This window comes from Rhinatrema bivittatum, chromosome 2, assembly GCF_901001135.1.
Source record: "Rhinatrema bivittatum chromosome 2, aRhiBiv1.1, whole genome shotgun sequence".
In the NCBI taxonomy this organism is placed as follows: domain Eukaryota; kingdom Metazoa; phylum Chordata; class Amphibia; order Gymnophiona; family Rhinatrematidae; genus Rhinatrema; species Rhinatrema bivittatum.
Genome location: NC_042616.1, coordinates 157,839,680 through 157,860,421, shown reverse-complemented (window position 1 = coordinate 157,860,421; position 20,742 = coordinate 157,839,680). Strand labels below are relative to the sequence as shown.

The following is a 20,742-nucleotide window of genomic DNA, read 5'->3' as shown; positions in this document are numbered from 1 at the left end:
ACTCCTCCTGGAGAGCCACCCAGGCAGCAGACTCCCTTTGCAGGTTAGGCCTGCTGCCTGGGGGGGTGTAAAGATTCTCCTCATCCAGGAGGAGTAGCCGGGCTAGGAGGTCCACATCAGCCTGTGTGAAGCGGGGCTTCCTGGACCGATCAGCTGCCACCTTGGAGGAGGACGGTTGGGCAGACTCTGACTCCCTATCACGATCCATCTACATTGAGAAAATAAAAAAGAAGATGAAAAAAGGTAAGTTCAGAAGCTCAGAATGCAAAGGGCTGAAGTATCCCATCCTTCACATCCCTCTCTCCCCCCCCCTCCCCCCCCCCCCCCCCCACTGCTGGTATATGGGAGAGAGAAGGGGAAGGGAAGGGAAAGGTGGAGGTGAAGGGCCAAGCAGTCCCACTCCCTGGTCTCTGAAGGAAAGATCTCTTCAGAAAATAGGAGCTGCTGAATGCAGGGGCTGTCTCCCCTTTCACATCCCTCCCCCCCCCCCCCCATTCACTGTGCTCAAGTTTGCAGTTCCTGTGTTAAACTTCTTTTTTTTTCATTAGAGTAGCATAAAATAAAATGAAGTACTTTGTGTATTAAACTAAAGAAACTTTACATAAAATGAAATTAAGTACTTCTCTATTTAATATGCTACTTTAGTGAAAAAAAACATTTAATAAATAAACTTGCAACCTGAGCTTCAAAACATTAACATACTATAGAAAAACTAAACAAAAAGTTTATTATTAATTTATTATACTTACAGTGGTTAAATTTACAGAGCAGGCTGAGACTAGTGGCACTGGCTACTTCTTGGCAGTGCTTGCACTCCTTCCTTGGTCACTGCTGCAGCCTGCTGGCACTTTTCTCTTTCTCTGGTGGCTGGCTACTGGCTAGTGCGTGCTATCTGGTAGCAAAATGGCCACAGGGAACAGCACCAAGCATGCGCTGCTTAGTGCGCACTAAATCGTGGTTACTGTATCGGTACAAAAAACCCCACAAAAACTCCAAGGGCCCGTGGCACCCATCCTGATGTAAATGACAGTTACTGGTCCAATGCTCCTAAAATACATTGCTGGGCGTCTGTATCCCCATCCCCCCTGCACCCATTTCCCATTTTCCATTTTAAATTTCTATTGTACCCCGCCAGATTTGGAACCCCCCCAGTCTAAAAGTCTTTGTTTGCTCCCTCTTCGAATCCCTATGCCACCCATCCGGACTCCCACTCCATCCTACGCTCCTTCCCCGGTCATGATAAATCATCCCTGCCAGGAGCAAGGGTCCAACTCACATCCTGCCAGTGGCTCTAGCGCTGCATCTGATAGGCACCACTAGATTCATAAATTAGGCTCAGATAACACAAGATAGGCCTTTACAGGCAGCAGCTGACTTGCCAGGAGATGATCGTCCATCTGACTAACCATCTCCCCCTTGGGCAGAGCTCTCATGTTCTGGCAGCTGGCAGGACTTACAAGCTGAAGCTGAAGCAGAGTCGAGATCCAATTTGAGGTCAGGGCAGGCAGAAGATGAAGCAGAATCGAGGTCCAGTCTGAAGTCAGGCACAAGGAGTCAGGCCGGGAAGACCAAGACATGGGACCAGATATTGACAAACACAGAAGGGCAGGACAAACTCAGGAGGCAGACACTGAAGAAGGCAGGTACTAGGAATGGAGTAGAACCACAGGAACACCGAAGATGCTGAGCAACTAGCAGGAGACCAGTTGTGAAGGTACTGGGTAGAGGTTCTGAGCTTCCTTTATACAAGGTAGCATGTGATGTCATGTGTATGTGTCACAGGAAGTCTGCCTGCAGGACCTATAAAAGGGCTCAAGGACTGCAGGAAGTTTAGCCATGTTCCTGGGATGCCTTATGATGCTGGAGGCTATACTGGAGGTGCTTCAGACCAGAGTTGAGGGACATTACACTCTGAGGAGGCTCACAAGGCAACACTCATGTGGAAATTCACGCACATGCTCAGTAGAGCTCAAAGCTCTACCAGGTCAGAGAGAAGATTCCGTTTGGTGCCGGTGGATGATGTCACTCCAAATGCCATGGCTAATTCATTCTGCTATCTACAAAAATATCATTTTCAGTTAGTATATAGTACTTGCCTTATGTTTCAAAAAATATAACATTAGGGCCTGTGTCAAAAACATATAACATAAGGGCCTGATTTTAAAATACATTTACACTCATAAAATTGGGTTTTATACAAGTAAATGCACTTTATCAATGTAAGTGGGCTTTTGAAAATTGCTACAATATATGTATTTATTTATTTAACACTTTTCTATACCGACCTTCATAGATAAAACCATATCGGATCGGTTTACATCGAACAGGGTAAAAAACTGTAGTGACAACTAACGTAAATCAACAAATGGTGTGGAAGAGGCAAAGTTACATTCAACAGGGAGAAAGAACTTGGAGGCTTAATCAGCTGGAAAGATAATTGAATTGTCAATAGGATATTCACATGCAAGTGTACTTTATACGAACAAATGGCTTTTTAAAATTGCTATGATAGTATGTTACATTTACATGTGAAACTATTTTAACAATTACCTTCTATATGCATAAAACTTTGTTTTATACATGGAAGTAGATATATCGTCACCAAGACCCTCCTATTATTTCACCCTGAACTCCCCCCAGTTCACCCAGACCTCCCACACAAAATAACAGACAGCAAATGAGTCTTATATCAATTGCGCTAGTTAATTAGCAGGTGTAAAATTGTACAAATAAATTTCCTAATGTATTTGCTTAAATCTTATAAAATAGCAATTTCCATGTGTACCTCTTGGCTCCTGCCCCCAAACGCTCCTAAACCACTCCTTTTTTTGTGCAGGTGTATACAAAACTGAAAATCCATGAGTATTTTTGATGTTTATAAAAAAAACCATATGCATGAGTACAAACTATGTACACCTGTATATGCTAATTTTTACACTCGTAACTCCTTTGAAAATTAACTCAGTACTTTATAAAATTCTCAGTCTGTGCAAAAGTTTTCAGGAAAAATTTGTGCACATCAGTTAGTAGGCACAACATGTGCAGGGTAATTTGGGTGGGATCATTTTCTAAGCAAACTTATGTGCAATTGCACTTAGAAAATTGGTGTAACTTAGATGCATTTTTGCTGACTTTCCTATGTGGACAGTTTAAAAATGACTGTTTATGAGCAATCTATGAATAGCTTTGTGTAAGTCCATGGACTTTCTTGGCATTTGCAGGCAGCCTATAGAAACATGCAAGTTTGTGTGTGTGTGTATTTTCTTTTAGGTAGCCCAATGGAAATACGTTATTAAATGATTTGAAGCTGCATTTAAATTAAGGCATTAGGGTATCACTTTTCTATTTTGGAGCTCTTTTCACATATCATAAAAGGTGTCAGCTGAATGTTCAAAGCTGCATGTTTTCTTTCTGCTAGTTTTAAATTACGCTACCTATTGTGGTTTGTAAAGTAGCATGTTCTTGTGCTTTCACTTTTTTTTTCCCTCATACTTGCATCCATACAACAGTGTATGTTATATATTTCATTTGTAAATCTTATGTATAGAAAAATTAGCAAGAAGCACCCCCCCCCCCCCCCCCCCCCCATTACAGTAATACAAGTAACCTGCCTTGTGTTTTTTAAGGGTAATTCTCAAATGAAGGCAGGCAGGGTACTTTTTACATGCAGACTTTAGCCCAAATTATGAAAGTAGATTTATGCGCATAAATCTGCTGTGCAAATTTGCCGAGGTGGGCGGAACAAGTGCCAACACACATACACAACATTACACCTGTTCAGGACGAGGAATAATTTTGGGTGTATATTTACGTTCACATTTGCTATATTTCTTTGAAGAGGTGAATAAAGGTGAGCCAGCTGATGTAGTGTATCTGGATTTCCAGAAAGCATTTGACAAAGTACCTCATGAGAGACTCTTGAGGAAATTAAAAAGTCATGGGATAGAACTGGTTAAAAAAATAGAAATCTGAGATTAGGGCTAATTGGTCAATTTTCTCAATGGGGAAAGGTGAATAGTGGAGTGCCCCAGGGATCTTAATTGGAGCAGACTGAGAGAGAACTGGGGGAGGCCCGATGGTGTCGCTACGTGTATTAATCGGAGATTCTCTCCCCCCAGACACACGTGGTGGATTTTAAAATCTGCTGCACATGTGCGCGCAGATATTGTATTTTATAACACGCCTGCGCGTTTTATAAAATAGCTGTGTCCACGAGCGCGCGCCAGGAACTGCGTGCGCTGCTTTGAAAATTGACCCCTTAATGTGGACAAGTGCAAAGTGATGCATGTAGGGAAGAGCAACTCAAATTATAGCTGCACAATGCAAGGTTCTACATTGGGAGTCACTACCCAGGAAAATGATCTAGGCGTCATTTGTGGATAATACACTGAAATCTTCTGTTCGGTGTGCGGCGGCAGCCAAGAAACCAAACAGAATGCTAGAAATTATTAAGAAATGAATGGAGAATAAAACAGAGAATATCATATTGCCTCTGTTCTGGTCTCTGCATCTCAAAAAAGACTTAGCAGAATTAGAAAAGGTAGAGAGAAAGACAAAAAAATGATAAAGGGGACGGAATAATTCCCCTATGAGGAAAAGGCAAAGAGGTTAGTGCTCTTCAGTTTGGAGAAAAGACTCCTAAGGGGAGATATGATAGAGAAGTATAAAATGATGAGTGGAGTAGAATGGGTAAGCATGAATAGATTGTTTTTCAAAAAGAATAAAGTCTTGGGTACATTCAATGAAGTTACTAGATGGTACATTTGAGACAAATAAAAGAAAATATTTTGTCATTCAATGCTTAATTAAACTCTGGAATTTGTTGCCAGAGGATGTGCTGAAAACTGTTAGTGTAGCCGGATTTAAAAAAAGGTTTCAACAAGTTCCTGGAAGAAAACACCATAAACTATTATTAAGGAAGATATGGGGAAATCCACTGCTTATCCCTGGAATAAGCAGCATGGAATCTATTGACCTTTTCGGATCCTGCCAGGTTCTTGGGACCTGGACTGGCCACTGTTGGGAACAGGGTACTGGGCTTGATGGACCCTTTATCTGACCCAGTATGGCAAGTCTTGTGTTCTTATGTTCTTTCAAAAATTGAAAGTATGTGTGTAAATCATGTCCCAACCCCAACTCTGCTCCCTGGATTGCCTATTTGCAGTGTTCATAAGAGTACATGTAAAATCTCTTTTGCACATAATTTTATGTACACAACTGCCTGAGTAATTTTTAAAAGGCCATTTACCTGCATAAAACTGGAATTTAATTGCGTAATGGCTTTGAAAATTATCCCCTTTTTGTGACAATTGTAAAAGGAAAGAGGTCATTAACATCAAAATGTTCTAAAAACGCAATATTCTTCTGTTTTCTACTGTTCCCCTTTTCCTCTTTTTCTTTCCTAGCCCCTGACATTCAGTTATAGCATCAATACAGTGCACATGAGACATTTTACCAAAATAAGAGGATCTCACTCATAGTTGGATGAAGGCACGTGATTGGCTTCCATCCGCAATGATCCAGTGCATAATTAGAAAACATGAAAGTCCAGATTAAAAATGTATTGGTTGCTGTGGCATCAGAAAAGGAGACAGGACCAGATTGCATTTCTGGGCAACTCTTGTATCCTCTCAAATGAATATTTGTTTTCCTATAAATCATTTGAATCACAACAAGCAGAAAAGAAGCAGCATGCTTTCATTTTTCTTTGTCTCATTTTGAAACTCAGCCCATGGAATTCATTTAATAAACGGGCTTTTCCTTTGTACCAAGAAACAAAACAGGGTGTTTTGCTTGGCTTTAAATGTTTATCTGCCCTTTCAGACTTGAATAATTAGCATGAGGGGAGAAGAGAGAATCTGATAAACCCAAGCTTTGTCCTCCACTTATTGTATCATTACAGTTTTACTTCTTTAAACAGCAATGATAAGCAGTGCTTCCTTGTAATTATCCCCCTTCATCAGTTCAGAATATTTACTCCAAGTACCATTCATTCAGGTTAATTAATTAAAGTGGATTTAAACATGCATTAATTACGAGTAGTTAAAATGTTAAATATTTGCTTCCTTCTTAATGCAAAGTGAAAAAAAGATTTAAGTGCAAGCAAGATTGTAGTCCATTTTTCCAAGTCATCAATAAAACAAAACAGAATACATCATAATTAGTGAAGCAGATATTTCAAGTTTCAAGATAACATTTATCCTATCGCTGGTAAATGAAGACAGAGGATCTATTACAATGACCTTTTTGGCATGTAATTTGCATACATGAATAATCAAATGCATGCAAAGAAGATCATTATTAGGAAATTCGATGCAAATATTTTATCGTGGCTGACCAAGAAGGTGGTCAGCTGCGTTAAAATAACAACACCTCCCTGATTAGCGTTAGATGTGCGGTGGGAGGCCCTGGACCTTAACGCGGGTCCTGAGGCTCCCATTGCACATACGGCAGGGAAAAAAAAGAAAACAAAATCACAGCCAAATGTGGCCTGAGTCCAATCTCTGGACCTTACCCCAGTCACATGGCTGAGGCAAAGAGAGGTTGGTGCCATTTTGGAAAATGGTGCCAACTGGGATGGGTCAAGGGTGCACCCGTCCACGATGAGGGATCCATGACAAGGTAAGGGGGTCTCTGGAGGGAGGCTGGTAGGATCTGGCTTCCAGGGGACGGGGGTGGCAAGGGGTGGAGGCTTGGCTATCTGGGGGGGCGAGGGGGGGGGGGGAGGAGGCCTGGTTGCTGGGGGGGGGGGGTTTGGCTATCAGGGGGGCCTGAGGGGAGGTGGGATCTGGCTACCATGTGGGTCAGGGTATGGGATTGCCACCTTCGGGGAGCCACCACTGCGCACATACTGTAAACTTATTTTTATTTTGGGGGAGTCAGAACACCTCAATTGGCAGCCTAGGATTAAAACAGGGGTAAGCAATGACCTGCGCTCAACCTCCCTATTTGGCCACGTGTTTTTGGGGGGTGGCCAACGGCCCTTTAAATGATGGCGAGCCCATGAGGTTGGGGCAGTCTTCACATTAATGAGCCACTCGCTGCGGTGTTTTGTATCACGGTGTTTTGACCTTGACATATGGAGCCACAATGTGGTTTTTGGGGGAGCAGCTCACCCCCTCCAGTGAAAAAAACATAGTGTTTTTGATGATTCTAGGCCTTCGGGAGATAGGATCCTAGATTGGCACCCTTGAAAACTCACTAAGGCTGACTGCCTCAGCTTAGGAGTCTAAAAAGTAGGCTGGGCTAGGGCCAGGTCAGGGGAAGTAAGATAGGCAACGAGTGCCAGTTTTCAGTTCTAGGTGCGTATACTCAGGAGAATAAATAGCACTCCTAAATTTAGAGGTGTAAAGTAACTTGTCAGTTATCTATCTAAATGGCTTTGAATATTGACCTCCAAGAGATTAATGGATGATTGCCATAAACCTTTCATTCTTATGCTTTGTGTTCCTTCTGTAGCTTCTGGATCCTCCAGAATGTGGCAATGGTTTTGTTGAGGCTGGAGAAGAGTGTGATTGTGGAACCATTGGGGTAAGTGCAGAGCATGGACCAATAACCTATTGCAGTCTACACCCTTTCTGCTAGTGAGCAATAAATCTACAGAAACTGCATGCCGGTAATTGGCGTTCACAATTTCAAACTCAAACCCACGGACAAGTGCTACATGTGTTTCTTTTTCCTAAGCAATCCCAGCTGTCCTTGGACAGTGTCTGGAAAAGAAAGCATATCTGAAAAAGTGCCTAGTTTGTATATTTACCTAATGATATCTTGTCCTGTGGTTAGTTGTTATCTAATCAGTTTGGAACTGTTGCAATACTGAATTAAATTCACATTGCCCACTGCAAAGTGTTAGGTCAAATTATTGATTGATTGGAAACTTCACAGAAATTCAGTTCTTCAATAACATAGCTTTTCATTTTTATCCTACTTTCCATTTTGCTTCTTGGTCCAATGTGTTCCATTTACTGTAATTTGTCCCCATTACCGGTAGTTTCTTTAAAATGACATATCCTAACTGTGTGGACATCTTGATACACAGTTGTTTATAATATTGCTGCTGGAAAAATGGAGGAAAAGCTAAAGGAATTACCGTATTTTTCGCACTATAAGACACACCAGACCATAAGTCGCACCTAGGATTTAGAGGAGGAAAATAAGAAAAAAAAAATTCTGTCCCCATGATGGGCTCTGTACGGAGCTCCCCCTGGTGGCCGTCTGTGGGATATTTTTTCGGTTTTGTTTTTTATAGTAAGGCAGAGAACATCCACACAGGTACTCAAACTCACTGGTTTTCTCTCCCTTACATACATACATAGGCTCTTTCCCCTCCCCACATACATACACAGGCTCTTTCACACGCACTAGCTCTCTCCCCCACAGGCTCTCGCACATACAAGCTCTTCTCCCCCCCCCCCCCCCCCCCCCCACACTCTCACTGGCTCTCCTTCACATATACACATACCCACAGACAATCACACACTCAGACTCTCTCCCTCATACACACAGCTCTCTCACACCAGTTATTTTAAACTTTCATGACTGCTCCAAAGTTCAATAATAAATAGTCAGGGCTATATTACATTGATTAGGAGAGCAATTTGCTCCTAATATTTCAACAGGTAGCCACTTAATCAACATAGGCAGTAATTCTATTTGCTTTTCATTAATTTCAGCTGTCAAAAACTGCTAATCAGTTCTGAAAATCCACATCGCTTCATATGCAAGAAACATTTTATCATAAATCACTGAACTATACCATGAACTAAAAAAGTAAAGGTTTGTATCATGTGTCCTCTATCCCAGGCAGTATATTACCCTCATGATTTTCTAATATATCTATCAAATGAGAAGGAAATGGCCTGTACTAACCATAAACTTTGATGCCATGTATCATCTTCTGCAGGCAGAGATTGAACTCCCTGCCTGTCTGCTGTTCCCAGGGTGCTTCTTACAGCGAAGCTCGGCGTGGCGCAGGTCAAACATCAGCTGTTTGAACCGCGTGTGCTACGGAGGCCTCTCCAGTTCAAACAGCTCTCTGCCAGTCTGCTGTTCCCGGGGTGCCGCGGGAGTGCATCTTACTGCGAAGGTCGGCGGCACCCCGGGAACAGAAGACCGGCAGGAAGCTGTTTGAACTGGAGTGAATGACGGTATACAAAACATGTTAAATAAATAAATAAAAATAAATATTAGAAAATCATGAGGGTAATATACTATGGGCCGGATTTTAAGAATTACACGCGGGCATAGATTTGTGTGCGCAACCCAGCGCACACAAATCTACACCCGATTTTATAACATGCGCACGCAGCTGCGCACATGTTATAAAATCCAGGGTCGGCGCACGCAAGGGGGTGCACACTTGTGCACCTTGCACGCGGGGAGCCCCAAAATTGGAGCGGCCTCGGAGGGAACTTACCTTCCACCCCCCCCATCTTCCCCTCCCTTCCCCTATCTAACCCGCCCCCCAGCCCTACCTAAATCTCTCCCACCTTTATTTTTTTATTTACGCCTGCCGCTGTGCCGGAGGCCTCGGTCACACCCCTGCACCATCCACTCCCCGCCCCTTTTTTCAAGCCCCGGAACATACACACGTCCCGGGGCTTGCGCGTGTTGCCGGGCCTATGCAAAATAGGCTCGGCGTGCGCAGGAGCGGGTTTTAAAGGGTTACGCACGTATATTATGCGCATAACCCTCATTAAAATCCGCCCCTATATATATTATGATAAAATGTTTCATACATTTGACCTGCACCACCATACTGATTGGGCTGAGTTGGAAGGAGGAGGAGGGGGACGTCGCGCGAGAGGGAGAGATGCTACATTCGCTCCATAAGACGCACAGACATTTCCCCCCAACTTTTGGGGAAAAAAAGTGCGTCTTATGGAGCGAAAAATATGGTATCAGAAAATGGGGAAATCATATACATTTACAGTATTTATAGTTGCATATCATTTTTCATATACAAATTTGTGTAGGTTTAGGAAAGCATGGTAACCAATAAATCTTACAGGTGAACTTTCAGAAGAGTTATACATGTAAATGCAAAATACTATCCTAGAAATTTTCAAAAGCCATTTACCTGCGTTTTGCAAACATGGGTTAAACCTATTGACAATAAGGGTGGTAGCCAAAAAACCTTTTATGCCATTTTTAATATCATTTCAGAGGTGGGCCATTTCGGATCCACCCCTGGATCATTTTTCTTTTCATTTTGTTAAAAAAAACAAAAAACAGAACCCACCCAACCCTTCCTGTTTATTAAAATATTCAATGGCCCTCCTCCTTACTCACTCTAGCCCATCCTCCCGACCCACCAGGTCTCACCAGAATTTTCCTGGTGGTCTAGCGGGGCCTGGGTGCAACCTCCTGCTCCCGTCTGGCGACTGCATTTATTCAAAATTTGTCCTGTTTATCTCAATTGGAATAGATAAAACTTAGGAGAAACCCTTTTTTTCCACAAGTGAGGATTATCACATTGATGTCCTCAGTGGAAGAAATAAAGCAGAATCGACACATGTTGAGCTTCATGGCATCAACAGTATACTAATCTTTCCCTTGGCATGTCTGCTATGAGACAAACCAAGTGTATCCTACTATCAGAGTGGACTTAAGATACTCAGGATCTGTGCAACAGCGCCCAGATCACCCATCTTCTTAAGGACTGTCTGTCCTGGTAACTGATTCAATCAAATCTGGCCAGAAGAATCTCCTAAATTCTCTCCAAGTCAAATTGTCTTAACCATGGATATGTCCAACTTGCAGAGGAGCTTATGAGAGGGGCTCCATCCTCGGGATCTTTGGTCAGCTCAGTAGAAGTTCCTTCACCTAAATTCCAAGAGCTAAAGTCCATACTGTATACTCTAAGGCTTTCAGGGAACAATTGGCCAACAAAATTGTCCCCAGTCAACAATAGACTGGTTCTATGTGCTGTACAATAAGGGTGCTAGGACGGTTTAGAATGCTGATTTGGGAGTGCTGCATTGTATAAATGACAAGACTGATTGGAATGCTGATTTGGGAGCACAGACTTGAACATTTAGGAATATAATGCAAGTTTTGAGAGTTTCTGTGGAGAACTCTTGATTTTTTTAAAGCAACCTGGTTTTGTGTGTGGGGGGGGGGAGGGTGTCTTTATAAACAAAAAAAACAAATTATTCATTTGTATTATTGGATCCCTAAAATATTTTGCAATGCTTTTGATACTTTTTTTTAGAATTTTGTACACAAGGACTATAATAATATTGTTCTTAGAGTTAGATTTTAAAAGCCTTGTGTACGCATAAATGGCAACATAAGTGGGTCGGGCAAATTTTAAATAGCTGGGAAGGCCATGTGTTCATTCATATACGCGCGCCCAGAAAGAGTAGGCAGAAAAGGGGCAGGGCCTGGGCATTCCAGAAGCGGGGCCAGCACTGATGCGTGTGGCCCCTAATTTTCCTCAGCCAGCATACAAGGCAGCTAGCAGAGAGTGCAATGTACAAATCAACTCCTTTTCATCACTTATAAGGTCTAAAATTATTTAATGATGTCAATTTTACAATGAATACCTCTAAATTTGTCTGTAACATCCCCCCTAACCCCAACCTCCCCTCCCAAAAACTCACCCCGAATCAAAGTGCCCCCCTTACAATGGTGCATATATGAAGAGGCTCGCCCTCTCTCTCTCTCTCTTGTTTGTATAAAGCTGCAGACATACACATATCTTTGGGCACACACACAGCTCTTTTAAAATCTACCCATAAATTTTTGTCTTAATGTTTGGTAATATAAATATTTATGATGCAAGTAAGAAAAGATTCTTAGAATTTTGTTATATTGAATGATGATTCTGGGTTTTGCCACATAGTTTATTGCTCGCTCTTTTTTATTTTTTAGATATAATTTTCCTAAATTTAGCTGCCTAGTGAAGGCACCAAAATGTAGGTACTCGGCTCAAGTACATTTTCAAAAGGGGCCTATTTAGGAGTCTAATTCCAAAAGTTAGGCGCCTAAACTCTTCGAAAATCATTCTTAGAAATTACATCATTAAGGACCTGGCATCATAACACTTGGCACTGAGCTGTCTTTCTCCTAAACCATAAGTAGTAACAAAACATCTTTTAGTTGATTCATACAAAATGCAGAGGTGTCTAGATTTGTTTCTTAGAAAAGGAACAAAGCTATTGATTACTAGGCAGAAGCCTTGAAAGGTAGCATTGAAACTAGCATAATTAATCCATCATTTGTGTGCTTGTTGGATATGCTGCATTCTGCTTAACTCTTCATTATTTCTCCTGTTTTGGAAAGATATTTGGATTTCAGTTCATTACAACTGACTTAAAGTTATCTAACTCATTTCACTTCAGAGCTAGGAAAGCTCAGATTGTTTCCCCTCTCCAGTAGAGTAGGAAAACCTAAAAACATGCCAGACTGTACTAATTGACCCTACAATTGAGCTTAAATTGACTTTCTACTGTGAAAGCTTATGTGTGTCTCTCTTCCTTTAGGAATGTGCCAGTGAAGGAGCAGAATGTTGTAAGAAGTGCACTCTCACCCAGGATTCACTATGCAGTGATGGACTTTGTTGTAAAAAGTGCCAGGTAAATATTCTATGCTGGAAAGATTTAATGTCCTAATCCAGGGAGCATATATGGTTCAGTTATTGAATTCCACAAGGCAAAACGTGTCTGGCAATTGCATGAGTTGCTGCTGCCATTAATTCAGTTCCCGTAATTTCGTGTTTTTTTATTTTATGTTGGCCAGTTACTGGCAGGGAAGTAATAGAGATTGGTGGGTGAATGAGCAGATGTAATATTCCCATGATTCACCTGACTAATTGACAAGAGTGCACAGCAAATATTCAATACTTGATCATAGATAGATCCATATTCAAAACCCATTTAGATGATAACTTATTAGGCCCCTAATATGTTAGGAGACTAGAAATTAGCCGGATAAGTTAGGGGCAATTCAGGGGCATAACTGGAAGGAATTGAGTTAGCCGGTTAACTCAATCTGATATTCAGAGTTAGCCAGATGACTTAACTGGCTAAGGGGCCGATGCAATACCCACTGTCGGACACGGGTTAAATAGGCGCTAATCCACCCTCTAATGCAATAGGGGGATTAGCGCCTATTTAACCCGCGAACAAGGCTATTACTCATTCACTCCGCATTCAAAAAAATAAATGTGCATCTCAGATGCACATTTATCGCTCAGCTGTTAACGCCTGCCTGGAGCAGGCGTTAACAGCTGAGCGCATGTAAAAAGTACAGAACAGCAGAAAAAACTGCTTTTCTGTACAGTAAAAAAAAATTTAAAAAAAAACCTCGGCAGAACACTGAGTTGTGAAGACCGACGCCGATAAACTCGGCATCGGTTTTCATAACCAGCCATCTGCCAGTAATGAAAACGGATTTTTATCGGCGTCCATTTTCATTACTGGCAGATGGTTGGTTATGAAAACGGATGCCAGGTTTACTGGCGTCGGTCTTCATAACCAGCAGCCACTGCGGGGTCGCGCAAGCGACCTTAGCACCTCCTTGCTAGCGTGACCCCCCCTAATTTGCCTATTGCATGGAAATGAACTCCTTGCCAGTCAAATTAAGGCAAATTAATAATACAGTTTTCCTAAAAATTCAAAAGCCATAGTATTTGATTAAAAATTAGTTACTCCTCAAAAGGTGTAGCTAACTTTTCCCAGGAGCATTGGAACGTTAGCGCATATCCTAATGATCCCAGTCTGAGGCCTAAAAGAGACCAAATTGCCCCCCTAAACCTCCCCAAGCCTGACAAAAAATAAATGTATAATGAGATTTTCAATCTCCATTGAAATTTCATCAAAATTTGACCATTTCGTTACCTTTCGGGTGTATATTTATTTCTTGTTTAGGTGTGGAGTCTATACTGGATAATAAACCTATTATTTTTTCCTCAAACAAATGTGCAATATCATTACACCTATTCTAGGACAGAGTTATATTATTGTGAGATACAAAAAATAAATCTGGTGGACTAGTGGGCTGAGGGTTCTGGTTCACAGCCAGGTCCTTCTGTCAAGAAAGTTAAAAGTTAGGAGGACTATAGGTCCTCTGGCCCTAAATTGAAGCCTTACTCTTTTCAAAAAACTTTGTATACCTTTATTTTGTCCATTCCCTGGAATCCCTTTGAAGCATATTGTAATTCCCTGGAGTCTAGTAGGGACAGGAGCAACATCCGTTCACTTCTGCCCTGCCTGCACAATTTTCCAAACTTGACTCCTGACACTTTACAGCTTCTCCATGTGGAGGATCCAAAGAGCTTTAGGAGTTAACTGGTGCATTGTGGAAAATGGTACCAACGGGGCTTATTTCCACTAAGCTTCAAAGAGGGTCGGGGGGGGGGGGGGGGGGGGGGGGGGGGGGGTGTGAGTGGGAGCCAGACAGGGGAAGGCAAATATTATGAAATGGGCAGGGAACAGGGACTAAGGCCTTCTAACTTTTCAACTTTTGGCCACCATATCTCATTGGGGGGGGGGGGGGGGCTGATAAGGGTTTGAGGGCCAAGGCCCTCGGCTCTTTTGACCACTATGTTTAATTTTCCATCAGGTTTGGGAGGGGCAGACAATGGGACATCACACGGTACTTTTTTGAGTCAGGTCAGCTGTAGTATTTTACCATTGGAGAAAAATACCACATCTTAGTAAATAGACCCATTAGGATTCTAAATCTGGGTAAATGAATTGAAGGTCTAAATTTAGATACATTTTTAGCTGAAAACTAAAGGGCGGATTTTACACTCTCCGTGCGCGTAAAATCCGGCCTTTACGCTCGTGGCCAGGCCTTGCGCGCTGGGTGAATTTTCCAAGAGGCCCAGCCACACAGATAAAGGCCAGTACGCGCATAAGTGCCTGCTTTCTGGAAGCGGCAAGCCAGGAGGGCGTGTTCTGGGCGGGGAGGGCTGGGCCAGGACAGCGCTATTGATGGCTGTCCCGAAGACTCGCACGCCAGCTGGCTGCTGGCGCGCAACTTACTTCAGCTTACTTCCTTAATTGGAGTGGATTGGAAGGGAACTGGGGAAGGCCTGAATGCGTCGCTGTGCGGAAATTGCAAAAATCATCCCCTGCTTGCGCCGCCACACATACACGCGCAGATTGTAAAATCTGGCGCGCATATGCGCGCAGCCCATGGATTTTCACCATGCGCGCACCGGCAGCAAAATGGTAGAAAATTGACGTGTCCATGTGTGTGCGCCGGGAAGCGTGCGCACATGGACACGGCGCGCACATGTGGAAAATCTACCCCTTAGGGCCCTGACAGGGTCATTTATCAAATCATATTAAGGCGTTTTTGCATGTGAAAAACGCCTTAACGCATGTGATAAGCACCATAACGCATGGTGCGATGCAAATTTTTAAAAGGGGAGGGATTGGGGAGGAGTTGGGGGTGGGATTTCCGTAAAAGTGGGCTGGTTTTGGAAACCATAATGCATGATATTGCACAGTTTTAATGCCAAAAATAACTACATCTTTTTCAATTGTGTTAAGCTGTGTGATATCATGTGTTATACCCATAATGCAATTTGTGATTTTTTTTTGCAAACTCTGTTTTAGGCATTTTTAGGCTGGGGAAGGGCTTGAGATGTGGGAGAAGGACCTGGGATAAGATGAGGAGGGGGGAGGGAGGGAGAGAGAGCACCTCTGAGGGTGACAGCATAGTAAGCAGCTATTTATGCTACTATAGGAGGCCCACCTAGTAACTCAAGATGAGGTTTAGGTAGTAGAATAGGGGTTAGGGGCCACTTTTACATGCAGAGTGAGATTAATATGCAATCACTAATGAAAAAAACAGTATTAATTTCTGACCTGATACAGGACTATAAGCCGGACTTTGTAGCAATAACTGAAACTTGGCTAAAAAGCACTGATACCATTCTCATAAATCAAAAGGCTAATAAAAATTATGACAGTTTTTCAGTTCCCAGGCCTCAGCGTAGAGGTGGTGGACTTATGCTCGTCGCAAAGAAAGATTTCGCTTTTAAATTACTCCCCTCATGTATATCACAACAATATGAGATTGTACTGTTTGGCTCAAAGAAACTACAAGTTTGTATACTTTATTGCCCTCCAGGTCTGTTAGAGCATAATCTCTCACCTACTATTGAATTCTTTGTCTCCTCTCCTCTCTGAACAATCCCTCAATAATTTTAGGCGATTTTAACCTTCATATGGACACCAAACCACTTTCATTAACCTGCTACACCCTGATAGATGCACTTACAGCACTTGGTTATAAATTAATCATCACTGACCCGACACATAAAGGTGGATACTCCTTAGATTTAATCTTTACGAACTTGCCTCATCAATTAAGTATACTCCGGTCCCTTGGTCGGATCATTTTTTAATTCACACAAATTTGACTTTTAGATCTGATTCTACCTTTGAATCGATGCACCCAATAACATTTACTAGAGATGAGTTTAATTTTTCTGGGTTAGGTCGGGTTTCAGTTCGGGCGCTTTGTGGGAAAACTCGTTTTCCCATGGATCGTTTTTCAGCAAAAACGAAGCTGGAACCCGACCCGAACCCAGAAAAACATCAAAAAAAAAATCTGAATCGGAAAAAAAAACACCCCAACCCTTCAAATTTACTGTATTACAACCCCCCACATCCTGATCCCTCCCCAAGACTTACTAAAAGCCCCGATGGTCCAGCGGGATCCCGCGAGCGATCTCTCCCTCCCGGCCATCGGGCTGTCGGGCCTGCCACGAATCAAAATGGCGCCGATGGCCCTTTGCCCTTACGATGTCACAGGGGCTACCGGTGCCATTGGTCGGCCCCTGTCACATGGTAGGAGCAATGAATGGCCGGCGCCATCTTATGCTGTGAAAATTGGCCTCATAACTTTCAAATGAAATAAGCAATAGAAATAAAACAGGCAAGGCAAAACTACTTATATGAAAAGAGTTTGAAAATAAGACAAAGATCATTTTTTTAATTTTCAGGCTCACATAAAAATGTGTAGGGTGTTAAATATATTTATTTCCTTACATTTAATAATTATAGTATATTGTGCATTCTTCATTCACATATACATACATACATAATTAGAAACTAACAGTGAGATTTTAGAAGTTCTATTTAGAGGCTTATATTAAAAAAAGTTCATCTAAACTAAAAATTCTGCTCTATTTGGGGGTTTAAAATGTAGAATCATAAATTTAGGACTGCTATCATTTGCTTTGAGAAATCTGGGACTGATATGTATATGCAGCACACAGTTTTTTGATACAAACTCTCATGCAATTCAATGTCAACCTCAACCTCTTCTGGATTTTATACAAAGCAGAGTTAGGAAATGTCCCCTTTCAATTCATCATTTTGCTATAAATATAGCGAAAATAGCGCCCTTGATTTAAAATGGGGTGTGGCTAGAAAGAGAGAGAGAGAGAGAGTACACCTCTCTAGAGGCTAACAAAATAGTTTACTATTTATACCACTGTAAGAAGGGGCACTAGTAACTCGGGGTGAGGTTTGGGTGGGTGGGGTGGGTATTGGGGGGGAGTTTTACTTGCACAGTCATACGTACTGTTACGCCGGTTGGCCGCGAGCACCGCAACCGACCGTGCTCACCTGTCCTCTGGCCGACTTCCGTGGTGCTGCGGGCCATGGGAACAGCCCGCAGCACGCCGCTTCTCCCTCCCTGCCTGCTTGTGGTCAGGAGGCCATAAGTCACAGCAGGAACGCCGCTGATTCTCGGCTCTGCCCTGTGCCACTTCCTAGCGCGCGCGCACGCCACAAGGAGAGAATTTAAAGGGCCCAGGGCAGGAACCCTGGGCCGGCCCTCCTGATGACATCACGCTATTTAAACCCTTCCCATGCTTCACTGGACGAGTTAGCAAGGACTTCCTTCCTGCTGAATTCCACTCCACGTCTAGAGATGCTTCGTTCTTTCTTAAAGACTTGTTTCCTGTACTCTGGGACTTGGACGCTTCAGGTACCCACTCCTCGGGAGCCTTTCTGTGTCCTGGCTATCCGCTCCTTGGAGGGCTTTCCTACCTGGAGAAACCATCCACTCACGCTTGGGACTCTGCTCTGACCAGTTTCGTGAGCACGCTTACCTTCTGCTACCATATCTTGCTGACGGAACCTCCAGTATACCCCGTGCCTCGGGCCACTACCGTGCTCGCCTCAGTAAACCTTCTACTTCGTATCTACCCTTCAGAGTTGGTTCTTCACCTTCCCAGTTCTACAGACCTGCTGCACCCCATCTACCATTGACAGCCAGATTCATGGCATACCCCACGCTGCGGGCCGCTACTGGATCTATGCAGCAAAGGTGTTCCACCCTGCAGGAGGGATTCCCCAGCATACCCCGCTCCGCGGGCCAATACCGGGGCCATCATCACTGGGTAATTCCATTACTCTGGACAGTGTCTCTACTCCCACTCGGTGGGTTCTACTCCTCTTCCAGAATAATAAGTCTCGCTAATACTATGTTCTTCTCTGCTGAGACCATGCCTATCATGGTGAGTCCCCACAGGGCTCCTCCCTGTGGGTGGAGTCAACTCTCACTACGATCCAGGGTCCACAACCATACCAGATTATAACAGATTGCTAACTCCATGGACCTGGCTCAGGCCTCAGCCATTCAGGCCATCCCTGGCCTGGCCCAGAAGAGCCAAGAACACCAGCTATTCTTGAAGACATTATCAACCTCCATTGATTTTGAGATGCTTAAAACCATCCACACATTCCTCCAGAAGATTCAGGAACTACAATCCACGTTGGAGGTAGTAGTGGCAGACGTTACACGTTTGACCGTCCGTCAAGACCTTTTGAAATGACTCGATGCGCTATCTTCACCTCCAGCAGTTTCACCACCAGCTTCGAATTCCACTCGAGCGGTGATTCCGCTGCCAACCCCGCCTCGCTACTCAGGAGATCCGAAGCGTTGCAGGGGATTCTTAAATCAATGCCACATGCACTTCTCTCTGCAGCTGGCGTGGTTTCCTAATGACTCGGTCAAAATGACCTTTATTCTTTCAGTTTTGGATGGCAAGGCCTTGGCTTGGGCCTCTCCCTTGTGGGAGCACTTCGACCCCTTGCTCTCCAACCTGCCACTTTTCGTCTCGGCCTTCAAACAAGTGTTTGAGGAACCAGGTAGGTTACCCGCCATGGGTTCGGATCTCTTTCACCTTCGACAAGGGTCTCATCCTTTGTATGAGTACGCCATAGAATTCCATACCCTGGCTACGGAGTTGAATTGGCAGGGTAATAGCCTGAACTCTATGTTCCTGGAAGGCTTAGCCCCCCAAATTAAGGATGAGTTGGCTGCATGGGAACTTCCTGCCTCCCTCGAGGGACTCATCGACCTCACTAGGAACATTGACCGAAGACTCCAGGAGCGGGCCCGGGAGACCTACTCCACCTGACGAAGACATTTCTGAAATCCTCTTCTAGTGGATGATCCACCTTTCTCTCTTGAGGAACCAATGGAATTGGGTCAGGCTCACCTCATGGCAGCCTTGAGCGCACCTCGCCCCCTCTTGGAACCTCGTGGAGATGTCGCACACGCTTTACCTCAATGCTTTGCTAAGAAGGAGACGCCTGTACCTCGGGAGATGGTAGAGACCATAACCCTCGGTCATGCTTCAGTTTCGCCTTTGTTCCTTTTGCCCGCCTCTCTGGAACTACCCTCCACTTCTGTTTCTATTCAAGCCCTGGTGGACTCCGACGCCGGGGGAAACTTTATTCAACAAGACCTCGTGGATAAATACCAGTTCTCCCCATCTCCGGTGACTCCTCCTGTGGTTCTCTCTTCGATAAACAGGAACTCTTTTCCCGGGGAGGTTACACGAGCCACATGATCTTTGTCTTTGAGAGTGGGATCAGATCATTTTGAGATCATTTCATTTTACATCCTTCCTAAAGCTGTGAGTCCGGTAATCCTTGGACTACCATGGCTGCAGAAACACCAGCCACATTTCAACTGGTCTTCGCCGGACCAAATTCAGTAGGATCCGAGGTGTTCGGAGGCCTGTACAGAACTTGTAAGGTCATCTCGAACCCTAACTGTGGCCACCGGGCATCCTAAATTGCCTCTTCCGTGCCAGAGAACTCAAGAGACTCAGACTAGGTTGAATTCACTCCGTGAAGACATTTTGAGGGCTGTTTTAGTCCAGGTGAAAAAGCAGCTGGTATGCAAAACATCCGAACATGAAACCCTCGTGGAGACATATAAACAAATGACTTAGTGCTTCATATCCGTACTAGTCTACAAGGAACAAGAGATCCAGAGGTTATATGCTCTCTTGCAGCGGGTGGACACGGGAGAGTACCACTCCATGTCTTCTTCAATGCCCTTGGGCTCCTAGGTTCCCTCTATGGATACTCTTGAGATGCTCATACCTCCACACTCCATGGAGGTTGGGATCTCAAATTTGCAGAACTTGGAGGAGGATTGGTATCGGGGCCGTTCTAAACCCCTGGAGGGGGCCTTGCAGGGGGGGTACTGTTACGCCGGTCGGCCGCGAGCACCGCGACCGACCGCACTCACCTGTCCTACAGCCGACTTCTATGGTGCTGCGGGCCGCGGAAACTGCCTGCAGCATGCCGCTTCTCTCTCCCTGCCTGCTTGTGGTTAGGAGGCCGCAAGTCGCGGCAGGAATGCCGCCAATTCTGGGCTCTGCCCCATGACTCTCCCTAGCGTGCGCGCCACAAGGAGAGAATTTAAAAGGCCCAGGGCAGGAACCCTGGGCTAGCCCTCCTGATGACATCACAA

The 20,742-nt window shown here is 43.9% G+C and overlaps 1 protein-coding gene across 4 annotated transcripts in view; it reads left to right on the top strand.

Moving 5' to 3' along the window:
* Positions 1-20,742, top strand: part of ADAM22 (ADAM metallopeptidase domain 22) — a 730,321-nt gene that overhangs the window by 546,138 nt on the left and 163,441 nt on the right. For all 4 annotated transcript variants that reach the window (XM_029588789.1, XM_029588790.1, XM_029588788.1 and 1 more), the window contains exons 16-17: positions 7,459-7,530; positions 12,486-12,578. In XM_029588789.1, the coding sequence (XP_029444649.1) occupies positions 7,459-7,530; positions 12,486-12,578 (165 nt within the window). The remainder of the gene's footprint in view (positions 1-7,458; positions 7,531-12,485; positions 12,579-20,742) is intronic.